Source organism: Anticarsia gemmatalis, chromosome 27 (genome assembly GCF_050436995.1).
Source record: "Anticarsia gemmatalis isolate Benzon Research Colony breed Stoneville strain chromosome 27, ilAntGemm2 primary, whole genome shotgun sequence".
NCBI classification, from domain to species: domain Eukaryota; kingdom Metazoa; phylum Arthropoda; class Insecta; order Lepidoptera; family Erebidae; genus Anticarsia; species Anticarsia gemmatalis.
Genome location: NC_134771.1, coordinates 2,920,884 through 2,935,662, shown reverse-complemented (window position 1 = coordinate 2,935,662; position 14,779 = coordinate 2,920,884). Strand labels below are relative to the sequence as shown.

General features: G+C 35.7%; 1 protein-coding gene across 2 annotated transcripts in view; it reads left to right on the top strand.

Moving 5' to 3' along the window:
* The window catches only part of LOC142984671 (uncharacterized), a 35,131-nt gene that overhangs the window by 13,379 nt on the left and 6,973 nt on the right, over window positions 1–14,779 (top strand). Inside the window, exons 2-5 of one of the 2 annotated variants that reach the window (XM_076132424.1) lie at window positions 10,810–10,921; window positions 11,232–11,313; window positions 13,094–13,238; window positions 13,860–13,960. In XM_076132424.1, the coding sequence (XP_075988539.1) occupies window positions 10,810–10,921; window positions 11,232–11,313; window positions 13,094–13,238; window positions 13,860–13,960 (440 nt within the window). Of the gene's footprint in view, window positions 1–10,809; window positions 10,922–11,231; window positions 11,314–13,093; window positions 13,239–13,859; window positions 13,970–14,779 lie in introns of both variants that reach the window. The other variant, XM_076132423.1, reaches the window with a different exon arrangement.

The window sequence follows — 14,779 nt, the reverse complement described above, 5'->3', positions numbered from 1 at the left end:
TGTTAAAAAATATCAAACAGAAACAAAAACGCCGCGCCCGTAAAAGAACACTACCGATGTTTTCATTAACATGTAATTTTGGTGATTTCCATATTCTTTATCCTAGGTTAAAACAAGACCCAAGCAAATTTTTTAATTACTTAAGAATGTCAAGAGAATGTTTCTACGAATTACTTGAATTAGTTAGAAGTCAAATTTCATTTATAAATTCTTCCACGTCTATATCATCCATTTTAAGCAAATAATAAACATGAAAATTCAATGAAATTAGCTGTCACGTTTAGTCACCGCACTATTCAACAGCGAAATGAACACGTGGAGCTTGCGACGTTGGCGTCCTGTCGTCGTGCGTTCTCGGTACCGACACCGCACTGTTGCTGCACCGTGCGATTTGTATGAAAACAAATGACCGTCCGTGCACCGTACGACAAACGCACCGTTTCGGCACTGCTGCGGTCCGACACGATACGGCTAAATTGAAAGAGCCCTTACATAAATGTTAAAATTGCACTTAACCTGAATTGAACGCAGATACAGCTATTTATAATTACCGTGTGTAACTAAGTTGTTAAGCCACGTCAAAGGCCTTCGGGCGGCTTGAACAACTTTGACACTAGGTTGACCACTAACCATACGATAAGAAGAAGAAGACTAAGTTGCTGAGATTTTGTATTAGTATATTTGTTAGCGCAACTTTGCTTGCAATAGGACAGAAATGAATTAAGTGCGTAGATGTATTATTTAGTTTATGAATTATTTTAGAAATTGTTATTTGATTTCCTAGGGGCCCCCAGTCCACGGACTCCTAGAAAATGGTGGAGAAGCGCTGGTATATAGAATTTAGAGTCCTCTCTGAATTTCTTATTTTTATTATTATATTTTTAGAGGCAAAAAGTTATTTGGCTCGTGCTACAGTCTGCAACACGAAAAGATGTAGCATCTTTATATTATGTCATAATATTATCAGCAACACAACCCCTTATACAGTTCTTAAAACCATCAATTAAAATCGCCATTCACTTGACATAAATTTCCTTCAAATTTCCAAGAAAACTGACTGGTGCAGGGCTATTAATACAACAAGGTTCAGATCGGTTCGGCGCAAGTCAAGGCTGACTGCCTGCCATATGCAGGACCGGTATTCGATACCTGTTTGTTGAACGAGAAAAAATTTAAGCTTACTTTTTTGTGGTTGATGAAAATGGTAGTGAAGGTGTTGTACAGTTATGGGCATAAATATGTTCGTGTATGATGTTTAAATAACAAAGAGGATTTGATGTTTTTAATACGAGGTAAAATGTAGTGAAGAAGATTATAACCTTCCTTCTTTCTTTTTTTTGAAAAAGACGACTCCCGCACTTATGATTGCTCTTGTGTCGCGGGGACTTTAACAAACATACGAACAACGGACACAAAGTACAACAAGACCCGATAAAATTATTTGTGGATCGCACAAATAGTTGTTCCGTGTGGGAATCGAGCTCACGACCTCCCGACGCAATGGTAGCGGCGCTAGCTAAACCACTGCGCCACAGGGTCAGTCAAGTTTGTTAAGATTGTTATCATATCTATCTAGTCCTGCAAGGTTTTTAGTGGTTTACAAAAAGCCCCGTATTTAAAAAAAATCAAAGTACTTGTTAATCACAAATACATACATCGATTTAAAACGAGGCTAAATGTCGCATCTTTTCCGAAGTTTACGTAGCTTTTTAACCGACTTCAAAAAAAATGAGGAGGTTCTCAATTCGTCGCGATATTTTTTATGAATCTAACTAGTAAGTATACAGGGTGTCCCAAAACTCAACGATAATCCGAGACAGGATGAAAGGCCAAGTCATACCGGTTCTAGGAAAAATAAAAAAAAAATCCATATCACTTAGTTCAGCAATAATAGACATTTTTCAAAAAAGTTAAAATTCCACACCCTTGGTCGCATTTTCAAGTCCTGTGATCACCAATGTCACAATTTCGCTGCGTTTTTTTTTATTTCGTGATCTTTATTAAATATGCTATTAATCGTAAAACAAATTAATGCACAAAACATTGTTAATTTTCTAAAAAAAGTTAAGTTTTAGTGAGTCATGGTTCACAAAAATATCGTTAGGTAACTTTGACGCTTCATATTGAAAAAAAAATGTACTACACTACCCTTGGCAAGTTATTTCAAAAGTTGGCGCATTTAATCAAGATTACAAAATGGTGCAACACTTGCCACTTTTCTTGCCAATAAAAATGTTATTTTTATTTGAACGAAGCATGTCCTCACAGATGGATCGGACGCAGTGGTTGAATTTTATGGCCTCATCGCTCCCCCGATCTAAACCCAGAGATATTTTTGACTAGGAATGCATAAAAGAGAAAGTCTATTCGAAATAAATACAAAATCTATCAGAACTTCGCCAGAAAATTGACACAGCGTCAGAAGAAATAATACCAAGGAATTTGCACAACTGGTGAAAAGGTCTTTTTAAGGCGTTGCAGAGCCTGTTTTCGTGCTAGAGGAAAACAATTCGGAATTACTTTAGTTTATGGAGAAAAATTAAATAAGAACCATGGGTCGTTCATTTTTTTTTTAATTATTCATACCTATTATGTTTATTACATTAAATATTGGTTATGGACTAACTCAATTACCTCTTTACTAAAAATAATTGCTTTCCTCTGGCACGAATACAGGCTCTGCAACGCCTTAAATAGACCTTTTCACCAGTTGTGCAAAATTCCTTGGTATTATTTCTTCTGACGCTGTGTCAATTTTCTGGCGAAGATCTGATAGATTTTGTATTTATTTCGAATAGACTTTCTCTTTTATGCATTTCCAGTCAAAAATATCTCTGGGTTTAGATCGGGGGAGCGATGAGGCCATAAAATTCAACCACTGCGTCCGATCCATCAGTAAGGACATGCTTCGTTCAAATAAAAATAACATTTTTATTGGCAAGAAAAGTGGCAAGTGTTGCACCATTTTGTAATCTTGATTAAATGCGCCAACTTTTGAAATAACTTGCCAAGGGTAGTGTAGTACATTTTTTTTTCAATATGAAGCGTCAAAGTTAACTAACGATATTTTTGTGAACCATGACTCACTAAAACTTAACTTTTTTTAGAAAATTAACAATGTTTTGTGCATTAATTTGTTTTACGATTAATAGCATATTTAATAAAGATCACGAAATAAAAAAAAACGCAGCGAAATTGTGACATTGGTGATCACAGGACTTGAAAATGCGACCAAGGGTGTGGAATTTTAACTTTTTTGAAAAATGTCTATTATTGCTGAACTAAGTGATATGGATTTTTTTTTATTTTTCCTAGAACCGGTATGACTTGGCCTTTCATCCTGTCTCGGATTATCGTTGAGTTTTGGGACACCCTGTATACAAAATTGAATACTATCGTATGCATAGCAGTTTGTTTGTTAAATAACGTAATAATGATAATTAAATGGCGAGAATAATCGGATCTTTATTATTTTTATATCATTATGATATGAGATGATTTCTCCGTCATGAAAAAAAATTATTCGTCTCAATTTTGACCAAAGGTTTCTCCATAATTTTAACAGACGTGTAAGGTCACAATTTTAATTTATTGCAAAATTACCTTCGGAGGTTAAAATCTGCAATACCTATATGATTTATGTTAAGTTGATCAAACTTGTATTATGGTAGACTTTAGTCGTTGCGTTATTTTAATACTTTAATTAATGCCTTGTTTCTATACTTTATATTACAAATGCAAAAGTATCTCTGTCTGTCTGTCTCTACGTCATGTCCTAACCACGAAAACGATTTGCAAAAGCTTGCTTTTTATAAAATTTTGTGTTTTTATAAATCTTATCAAATATTGTGCAGTCGTGAGCATAAAACTGTTTACATTTTCGTCGTTTTAATTCTCGTAACCCATACAAAAGTTTTATTTGATTGCATGTTAATTCTTCTGTAGATAAGTGTGTATGTCACTGAACTTCTCTTAAACGACTGGACCGATTTTCATGAAATTTTTGTGTGTGTGTGTTCAAGGGGATCTGAGAATGGTTTAGATTGACAATTTTGTCCGCTGGACAATGTTTTTTTATTTAATTTTTATGGCAAAAAATGTTTGCCGGGTCAGCTAGTTTATATACAAAATTTTAAAACAACATTTTGGATCAAATCTAACCTAAGTTCAGACAGTGACAAATAACAGCATCAAACAACTATTTCTATGATAAAAACGGCTTTCGTATAAAAGCGGGTTTACTTTAAAAGCGGTTAAACTACGGGTAATTTTCCGTCACTATGCCTCTAGTAAAATACGGCGATGTGATTAAAAAACCATAAAGTAAAATTTCACTTGACGGGTCATAGAGTAACACTTTCTATTCTCTATGGCGGCTGTCAAAAACGAAACTTGTTTTTTTACTTGCGTTCCACTTTTAAAAGTAATAGGGATTGTTCACTTGGTTCCTAAGTTGAAATATGTTTTTTTTTATTGTCTATTGAGTAATGTTGACATTGAATGAGCCTATGATTTTTTTAATATATTCAAAAGAACTTGAAATTTTGTAACATTTTTGCTTAGATTATGCATATTTTTATTTTGAATTTGAATAGGGTTTTGTGTGTTAGTCGTAAAAATCTTAATGTACTATTTTATTTTTGATAAATCCTAGGTTTGTGGAATTCAATATTTATGTTCTATTCATAAGTAGACTGATTGATTTTATTTACATACATAATTTATTAGGCAGCGTCAATGGCGCAATGGTTGTGTTCGCAGCACACCGGTTGTCGTCAGTTCGACTTTTACATATAACATAGCAAACATTAATGTGAGCATGAGTTGATTTTAGACTGATTTATTAAGTATTTATATATTTGTTTATAAACAAAAACTTATTTATGAGTCATTATAATTCTTTAGTTTAGTTCAATTGAACATAAGCTTCCACCTGCGACGTCGTTCTCAAGGAACGATTTCCCCCGAGTTAACGGTTACGGAAAAAAAACATCAAAATCCGTTCAGCAGTTCTGGCGTGGTTCAGCAAAACATTCTACTTATAATATTATAACTAGAATAAATTTGACACATTATCATAACTTTTGTCATATCGCATCAGTTTCCTCATATAGAAAATCGCCTTATTATGAGAACTAGGCCACAAGCCCACAGTTTGTTATATTTCACACACATTCAAGGACTATCTTTATAATATAAAAGCACAATTACTTGTGAAACTCGTTTCATGTGCGATAAATGACAGTAATTATTATAATGTTCAAAGGTTATAGATTATAGCAGTCGATTTCATTGTAATTATAAAAGGTCGTAGTGATAGGTTAATTAGTAGACAAATAATTAATTTTATTCGCATAATATTATACCACCGGTCTTGTGCGACCTTGCTTCTTTGTTCCCTTAACACTAGAAAAGACAAGAGATTAAATAAAACTGACACCCCACTAGGACCCTAGGATCCCTAAATTTGAGTTGGGTTGAGAAAATAGGGATTTAAAAAATATATATAAGTATTTTTGGACAACTCACACAGTCATTTGATTCCAAACTGAGCAGAGCTTGTACTATGGTGACCAAATAACTGATAAACATACTTATATACTTCTTAATACATACTTATATGTATAGATACATCTACAACCAGGCTCAGAACTACTCGTGCTCATCACTCAAATATTTATCCCGGGTGGGATTCGAACCCACCGCACGCGGCGCTGAGGTTATTGCGGCGAGGTGACCATGTTTACTTGAAATTAAGATATCAATAAAAAATATTACGAAATTGCAAAAAGATTTAACGCCATCTAGTGCCAAATATAGTAACTATGACTACTGTGAATGTTTACGTTTAGAAAAAAGAATAGTTTGAACAAAAAAAGATGGCTACCGCATGTAGGTATTACTTTCTCTTTTCGGCCACCGTCCAAAACGAGCCGATTAAGTTTAGATAACGGTTGTTTGTTGGGGTCCCATGTGGCTAGGTAGAAAAACGTTCTATGATTTATATAAACGATGTATTTATTTACTAATCAGAAGATTTTGTAATCTAATTTATCTGCCTGGTCATTTTTTTGAAAAACTGTACCCGTTTTTCCTTCCCTCCTTTAACTTTATTTACTAAAAATGTATTTAATAAAAAATTGCAGAAGCTGAAGAAAAGTCATTACTAACTTAGCTTCAAGCATTTATTTGTTTTTTATTCTATTATTTGAAATTTTCTGTCTAATAATAATTTATAAATGAAGTAATTTGAAACATGTTTGACGTCAAATCTATTCATAATGGCAAAAATCTTTTCATAACGAGAGATGCATTTACAGATTTTTCCTAATTTATTATTTTGCGAATCTTCTTCTTCTTATCGTATTGTTAATGGTCAACCTAGTGTCAAAGTTGTTCAAGCCGCCCGAATGCCTTTGACGCGGCTTGCGTTATTTTGCGAATGACAGGAAACATTGGTAGGTACATTAAACTTACAAATGACAGTGAAAGGACTTTCAGTAAAAAAAAACGTTACCATAAATAAAAAAATATAATCTGATTTTAAATGAACATCTCGTGTATCTGTTAAAAAGTTAAATTAAAACCGTATTTTTAAACCATAAATATAAAAAAAGCACTTAACCACGAAATATTTTGAGAAAAAGTAATTTAATTTAACTCGATGTTCAAAAAGGACCACTAATGTACGATATATCGATTAAAATACACTACAATTAACCAAAATATTTTCGAAATGAGCGCCTCTTACTTTTTGGGAAAGTGAAAAAAGACGGTTTACGAAACGTGAACTCGTAATTAATATTGTTGTCTGCCCTTATTAATAACTTGGTAATGTTTTTTTGTGTTTAATACAGTAATTAGAAAACATTTTGTACTTCCGTAGCTGCTGTTTTGCTTGATTTTGAAAAATCTCTTTATTGTACACCATAGAATATAATACGTTTATTTCATACAATTAATTTAAAATGGAGTACAATTGGTGACCTTCACAGAAGACAAATTCTTTTAGGCAACTATTGCATGTATTGGCTGGTAAATTGAATCTAAGCCCGATTGACGATTTTTAAAGACGAAGACTGAAATGTCAATCAAAACTAAATGTTTAAGGACCAGTTTCATTCCTTTGCATGGTTTTCAAATAACCTATCCTATATCTGGTGTTGCTACCATCAGTTAAGCATAGATTGTTGCGGGTTGCAATATAGGCAATATGGTCAAAATTACGTGTCTTTTCGGGCCATTGGTTATGTTTTTGGAAAATACCAAATTCCTCACAAAAAAGAAAACCGCTGTCCAAGTTCACGGTTCACGCTTGACGTTTACATTTTTTGTTGACAACAACATTATCGTGAAAGGTGGCCGGCGTCGAGCCACTATAATTTATTAGTATTACATTAGAATGATAATTTTTAAGCTTCTTGTATGCTTATGCTGTTTATAATAACGTTATTTAATTATATAAATACAATGAAAAATAAATAAAATTTCGATATAAAGTACTTGGTGGCAACATATTTGTATATTTTCTTAACAAATTGTTGTTTTTTTTGGAAATGGGGCAATATATACTAACAAAAATATGTGCAGGTACAAATTTTTGTCTGTCCCTCTTAAAAACTCAATCAATTTTGATGAAACTTTCGTGTTTCGGAAGGCACGTTAAATTGTGCGGCCCGTCTTTCATTTTCAACAACCCTTGACAATCGTTAACAGTAGTCAGAAGCTTGAAAGTCTGACAACCAGTCTTACCGAAAGGTACCGTGTTATGACACAGGTAACTGTGTTGTGGAGCTCCGATAGGCAGTCGTTCCATGTAAAATACTGGTATTCAGCTGCATCCGGTGAGACTGGAAGCCGACTCCAACATAGTTTATTTGTTAGAGTGTTGCATCAAACAAGTTAGAATTTCTATATTATTAGCATTGCATATAATAACACATTGGCGAGGAACCCGTCTACATTAAGTGTTCAATTAACAAGTAATTTAGTGCAGAACGTTGTATTTTACATAAGTTTTAATTAATAGTGTACGTTACTATGGTAAATAATTAACTATGTGTTCCTACTTCCGTACCTTATATACTGCTGTTATAAATGCGAAAGTAAGTCTATGTATGGATGTGTGTTTGCATGTTTGTTACTCTTAAGTGTAAAAACTACTGCACTGAATTAGGATTCGCTTCTTAATAAATATTTACGGCATATAAATAAGTATTTTATAAACCGGATTAACAAATACGATTATTATCCGGTCTTCTTATTGGAGCAGCAGATGCATATTATGATGTACTAGCTGACCCGCGCAACTTCGCTTGCGTCACATAAGGGAATGGAACATAATATTGCCCGTTTTTGTAACATTTTTTACTGGTACTCTGCTACCATTGGTCGTAGCGTGATGATATATAGCCTATAGCCTTCCTCGATAAATGGGCTATCAAACACGCAATTTTTCAAATCGGACCAGACCGTAGTTCCTGAGATTCGCGTTCAAACAAACAAACTTTTCAGCTTTATAATATCAGTATAGATGAGTCCTCATTTTGTAGTCATTTAAGCAAGTAGCGTTCTTTGATCTCTGTCGACCCCTATGGAAACTAGGCTAGATCATTTTTTATAAAAGAAAATTGTTTTATGCTTATTCAAATCGCTTATTTTCAGGGTTGAAATCTCGACCACTTGTAGAAGAAAAGTTAATAGGTGCCATTTGACAATCACTGCATTTTTACCCGGATTTAAAAACCGACTCAAAATCCGGTACTTTTCCATACTTACTACTAATTTAAACATTCACGGTAAGATTATTTTAAAACAAAGTTTAAACACTCGCTCAATAACTAGATAATGTTTACTCAAAACGTGTGATTTTCCTTGAAGCAAGCTTAGAACGCGATTCTTGTATGCTCAGAGGTTTTATGTTCCATACATTTCCGTGTCACTACAAATTGCATTTGTAAATTGACGTTTAAATTTTATTGTTTGGTATGATTGGAGAATCTTGTGGTTAAGTAACAGAGGGGCTCATGCCTAAGTAATAACAGCCGTACGGATAGATCTCTCATCCGAGATTAGTCTGTGGATGGGTGATCATATTATGCATACCGAATTCCTTCGTGTAATAAGAATGCTACGTGTTAACCAGAAGTAGTGGCCTTTCTACTGTGATGAAGACTTTCTTGACAAGAAATAGCCAAGGTACACGCCGCTACGGTTTGTACTCATAATACATACTTTTAAAACGCATTTTGAGAATCGTAAACTTAAAAACGATCACCCATCTACTTCCAGACCTCGATACACATCACTTAACTCCAAATGCAGATTGCATTAGCACCTCCGTGTAACGTGCACGAATGTCTTAATTATAACGATTAAAACAACTAGATATAGCAACCTCTATATAAACACGTAAGTAACAATAGGTCAATGGTTCAAGATTATTTCAAACAAAGGCACTTTGAAATGCAGTTCAAAATGCACTTTATTGCTATGACAATAGAGAACATTTTACTTTATATAACGATTGTAATTAATATGTTTTGTATTCTAGAATAGTTGGTAAGAAAGTGAATGTACGTTTAATGTTCCAAGTCTATTTAATTTAAAGTAATAGTTGCAGTTTTTTGTCTATTATTTTATTAGAAATGTAGTATGTTTTGCGGTGTACAGTGCAATAACCCTTATTTCTGGTTAACGGATGTATTTCCGTATATTATGATAAAAACTGTAAACAAATAGTAACGCCATCTATCGGAATGGAATTGAACTAGTAAGCATATGACATGTTCTGAATCGCGATTTCAATATTCATTTTGAATTTTTAAAATTCTGATGATTATTTTATTGTGTAATTTTTTTAAGTCGTTCAATGAGTACAAGCATTTCAGTCAAGGATAGTTCACTGCGTTCTTCAGGCTGTAGTATATACGACAGCTGACCACGAGATCTTGGGTTCAATGTCCGGGTTGGGCAAAGTGTAAAGTAGCCCGGACTTTGGGAACGTGCCCGGTATATGGTATTAGGTTCGCTCCCTATTACATGGGATTCATATTGAAACTGGCATCATGTAAGTGATGTAGGTGTATGTAAAACACCACTGCCTTTACGCCTTTGCGTAAAATAAGCGTGATGTAATTTATGTATGTATATTGTTAATTAGTATCTGAACAATTAAACGATACTTAATTTGAACCAAAGTGTTAATGGGCATAATTAAAACCAAAAAAATGCAAGCAAGCCGTATCGTGTTTCCTTGGCCCACGCAAATATGTTATCTGTGCCTGACCTTGTATTGCGATATCGTACTTTTGATTATGTTTAAAAAAATGCATTGTTTTGGTTCATTGAGATCAGCTGTAGCAAAATATTGTTGTTTTGGTATTGATAAAATAAAGTAAGAGTAAAGTTGATAATGTGTTTTATATTGGTAATTGAGTTTCATGCACTTAAAAATTTAAACTTTTTTTAAAAACTGATATCGTGTATCTTTTAAGTTGATGATTTGATCAATATAACTGTAGTACCTTTAATTAAAGAAATAAGGTTCATCATAACTTCACTCTCTCTTCACACTACTACGTATTAAAGAAGATATTAATTCCGTCTAACAATACTAGGAGATCCTTTCAGCTCTTGAAAAAGTAAGAGTACCAACCTGCTTACTTTTAGAGAAGATTAATAGCACTTAGAACCTGGGATCTCATGGTTACCAGTCGCATACACTACCGACCGCGCCACAGCGGCAAGCACCTACCAACTTACAGTCAAGAATATCTAAAACTCAAGTATTTCTCTCATCTTTTCCAGGGTCATATCAGCCGAGCAATGAGTTGATGCTGCGTTTCTACAGCTACTTCAAGCAAGCCACAGAGGGACCATGCGATAAACCGAAACCGGGATTCTGGGACGTAGTTAACAGGTGAGTTTCCATCATCATTGCTTATGACATTTTCCTGCGTACATCACACTCGCACATCAAGGTCTCTTAACCAAACAGCCATTTTAACGTTAAACTACTCCCATAAACAGGCATTTATGGCTCAGTCAAACAATTTTTTTTTTTGCGAAGATAATGTCATTGTGTCATGGCTACTTATGGCCTCATGGGTGCCTATGTGGCCTATTGACTACCACTTATTGAAGTGCCTGTATGTACAGATTACATACAGGCACTGTCCATAAAAATAATAACAATTATAATAATTAATTAATTTTGTTTTTTCTTTCAGAGCAAAATGGGAATCATGGAACAAATTGGGCAATATGACAAAAGACGAAGCGATGCAGGCGTACGTCGACGAATTACACAAGGTATTATATTTACACACTGAGAGCTCACGAATATACAGTTGTTTGTTAAAGTCCCGCGACACAAGGGCAATTATTAATGCGAGAGTTGTTTTTTTTTAAAAGAAAGAGGAGGTTACAAATTCGTTGCCTAAAAGGATATCGTTAGAAAGCTTATTTTAATTACTACTGCGAACTTAATATTTCCGTGGCGCAGTGGTTTAGGTCACCACGCCAATACCACTGCGTCGGGAGGTCGTGGGTTCGATTCCCACACGGAGCAATTATTTGTGCGATCCACAAATAATTGTTTCGGGTCTGGTTGTGCTTTGTGTCCGTTGTTTGTATGTTTGTAAAAGTCCCCGCGACACAAGAGCAATTCTTAGTGCGGGAGTTGTCTTTTTAAAATCAAGAAATCAATCAATCAAATCAAGAAAATCAAGATTTATTTGGAAGAATTTAAAATCCTGAAATGTAAATGTTCAAAAACAATGTAATCGTAGAAATAAATCCGTTTATGTTGAGTGTGTGAGTGTTGAGAACATAAATCAATATTGACATGTACTCAGAGATAGTGCAGTGTGTATTTGATTACAATAACATTATATTCACATTGGTGTCTCAACTGTCGTGTATCAGTAGGTTATCTTGAGCTGGCTATCTGTAGTGGGGTGGAATCAGGTCGAAATTATTTCATACAAGAATTTATTAGTCTGATATAGGTTCAAATATAAGTCCAAAATATTCCCTCTCCTTAATAATATACATTTCAGGAGTAGTGGTTCAAAGTATATTTTTAAGCTACATCAAAGGCCTTCAGGCGGCGTGAACAGCTTTGACACTAAGTTGACCACTAACCATACGATAAGAAGATCTATATTTTATCACTATCATAACTGAATGGTCAAAAAACATGACCGGCATATCGTTAGGTAATATCGACTAAGGGCCTTGCAATCTGAGTTTCTGAATCTGAAGTCATCTGAAATATTTACAATAAAAAACAATCAGGCATTGGCCAAATCATAAAACGCTGTTTCAGCCTGACTGTACAAAAGCTGGGCTCAATACCACCGCATAATAGAAGGCCTATGGTAGCATTCTAGTCAAGCAAAATAATTGTTTACGACACCCATATACCGATTGAGAAGTCGTCACACATCTCCGGAATCTCCCACTGCTGGGCAAGGGTCTCCTCGCGCGAAACCTTCATTGGTGTGTTGCCTCGGGTTCGAACCTCCAACCACTTGTGTGGGAGGTACCATCTTATACCAATCGTCACTTATACATTTATCTATACTAATATAAAGAGCTGAATAAAGCTGAAGAGTTTGTTTGTTTGTTTGAACGCGCTAATCTCAGGAACTACTGGTCCGATTTGAAAAATTCTTTCACTGTTAGATAACCCATATCGAGGAAGGCTATAGGCTACATATCATCACGCTACGACCAATAGGAGCAGAGCATGAGTAAAAAGTGTTACAAAAACGGGGAAAATTGGGATCCATTCTCTCTTATGTGACGCAAGCGAAGTTGCGCGGGTCAGCTAGTCTATACTAAGATTATAAAGCTGAAGAGTTTGTTTGTTTGTTTGAACGCGCTAATCTCAGGAACTACTGGTCCGATTTGAAAAATTCTTTCAGTGTTAGATAGTCCATTTATCGAGGAAGGCTATAGGCTATATCATCACGCTACGACGAATAGGAGCAGACTAGCAATAAAAAATGTTACAAAAACGGGAAATAAATTGCAAGCGAAGTTGCGCGGGTCAGCTAGTAATCCATGTTTTTCCTCGTTCTTTCAGATAGTAGAAACGATGTCATACAGCTCAGATGTAGCGTCGTTCCTGTCAGTGGACGACGACGACCAAGGGTTCCCCAACACAGACCTGGAGCTGGTCGCCGGCGACGTGCTGGCGCGAGTACGGTCTGAACACAACTCACCTGTATGTGAGTATTACACTACATTTGAATCTGCTGGTAAACTTGGATAGATCTTTGTTGTTAAGACCCGTACAACAATAATGTTTTTAATATTTTGGTAAATTTTCGCTTGTCCCGTCTAATGCTGTCCCTCGGGTTGACAGTTGGGAATACAAGTAGAAAAATTCCCAATTGTAACCCCGGGAGACAGTGTTACAGGTACAGGGGACAACTGGGAATATACCATAAATCTTGTCGAAATAGTAAGTCATTGAGTTACTAGTTGTAGTTTTTAGTACAATTTCGACTTATCTTACGTATACGCCCATATACGTGCTCGTTCATTGCGTGCGACCATCACAATATGTCTTGCACAAAGATCAGGTGCTACTCGTAACCGGCGGTCCTGTATGACAAGATATGGATGTGAATGAGACAAGGGAAGTTTGTAAGGATCGTACTAAGTTACGTTCCTTGGTCTCTTAGTCTACCCTTATGGATAATAGGCGTGATTTTATGTATGTATGGATGTATGTTAAACTAACTAACTAACTAACTTGAATCATCTGCAATAGATGGACACAGGCCATGATGATGTATGTTATACTATAAAATATTGTTATATATAATGTATGTTTGTCTATCCAGGTTCTAGGTCAGTAAGCGGCGCATCATCTCCCAGACGCGGTCAGTCGCCGCCGCCGCGGCCGCGCCACGACTCCGAGGACGAGTATATCGACACAGTAGATGTTAGTATTGTACGTATTTGTAACTAATACTCGCTGGATACAGCACGGAATGAGCAGGCAGGGAAAGCTTTAGCTTGCTTACCCCCGGTTTCTGAGGTACAGTTAGCGGTAGTTTATCTATTCAATAATGTCAAAACTCATGTAAAAAACGATATTGAATAGATAAACTACCCTTAAATGTACTCAGAAACCGGGGGTTAGAGTATTACGGTGTGTTTCCAATGAAACAGTGTTGAAGCGCTCATAGCCAGTTGTGCTCGCCGGTCGGTAGACGATAGATGGGTGACCGCATAGTGGTATTTGAACTGAGCGTCTCCGTGCTTTAGAGGACACGTAAAAGTCGGTCCCGGTTGTTGTCAATTAAGATAACAGTCGTTAAGCCATGTCAAAGGCCTTTCTGGCGGCTTGAACAACTTTGAAACTAGGTTGACCACTAACCATACGATAGATAGATAGAATGAAACAATGACAGTGGACCGCGATTGAAATGACCAATCACAGTGCCCGACATCTTCACTTCGCGTCAGTGTTAAGAGTCATTGGTTGATTCTTTGACAACCACTGCCCCACCCAGGTCTGCTTCAGTGGTTCTATCTACTTCGAGGTATCGCGTCCTGGTCACCTTATAGTGACCGTGGAAAGAACACTGTTAGGTTTTTCGTCGGTATGCCCAAGTTGCATTCCATCCGATTCCTCTCTGAAGCGGGGCATGCAGTAATGCATTTTTCTGACTCAAAAAAGGTCCGCATCAGTGGAAACGAGAAACAACCCTAAAAGACACTATGGGATTGTAGCATTGCACTAATCGGTGGTGGCTTG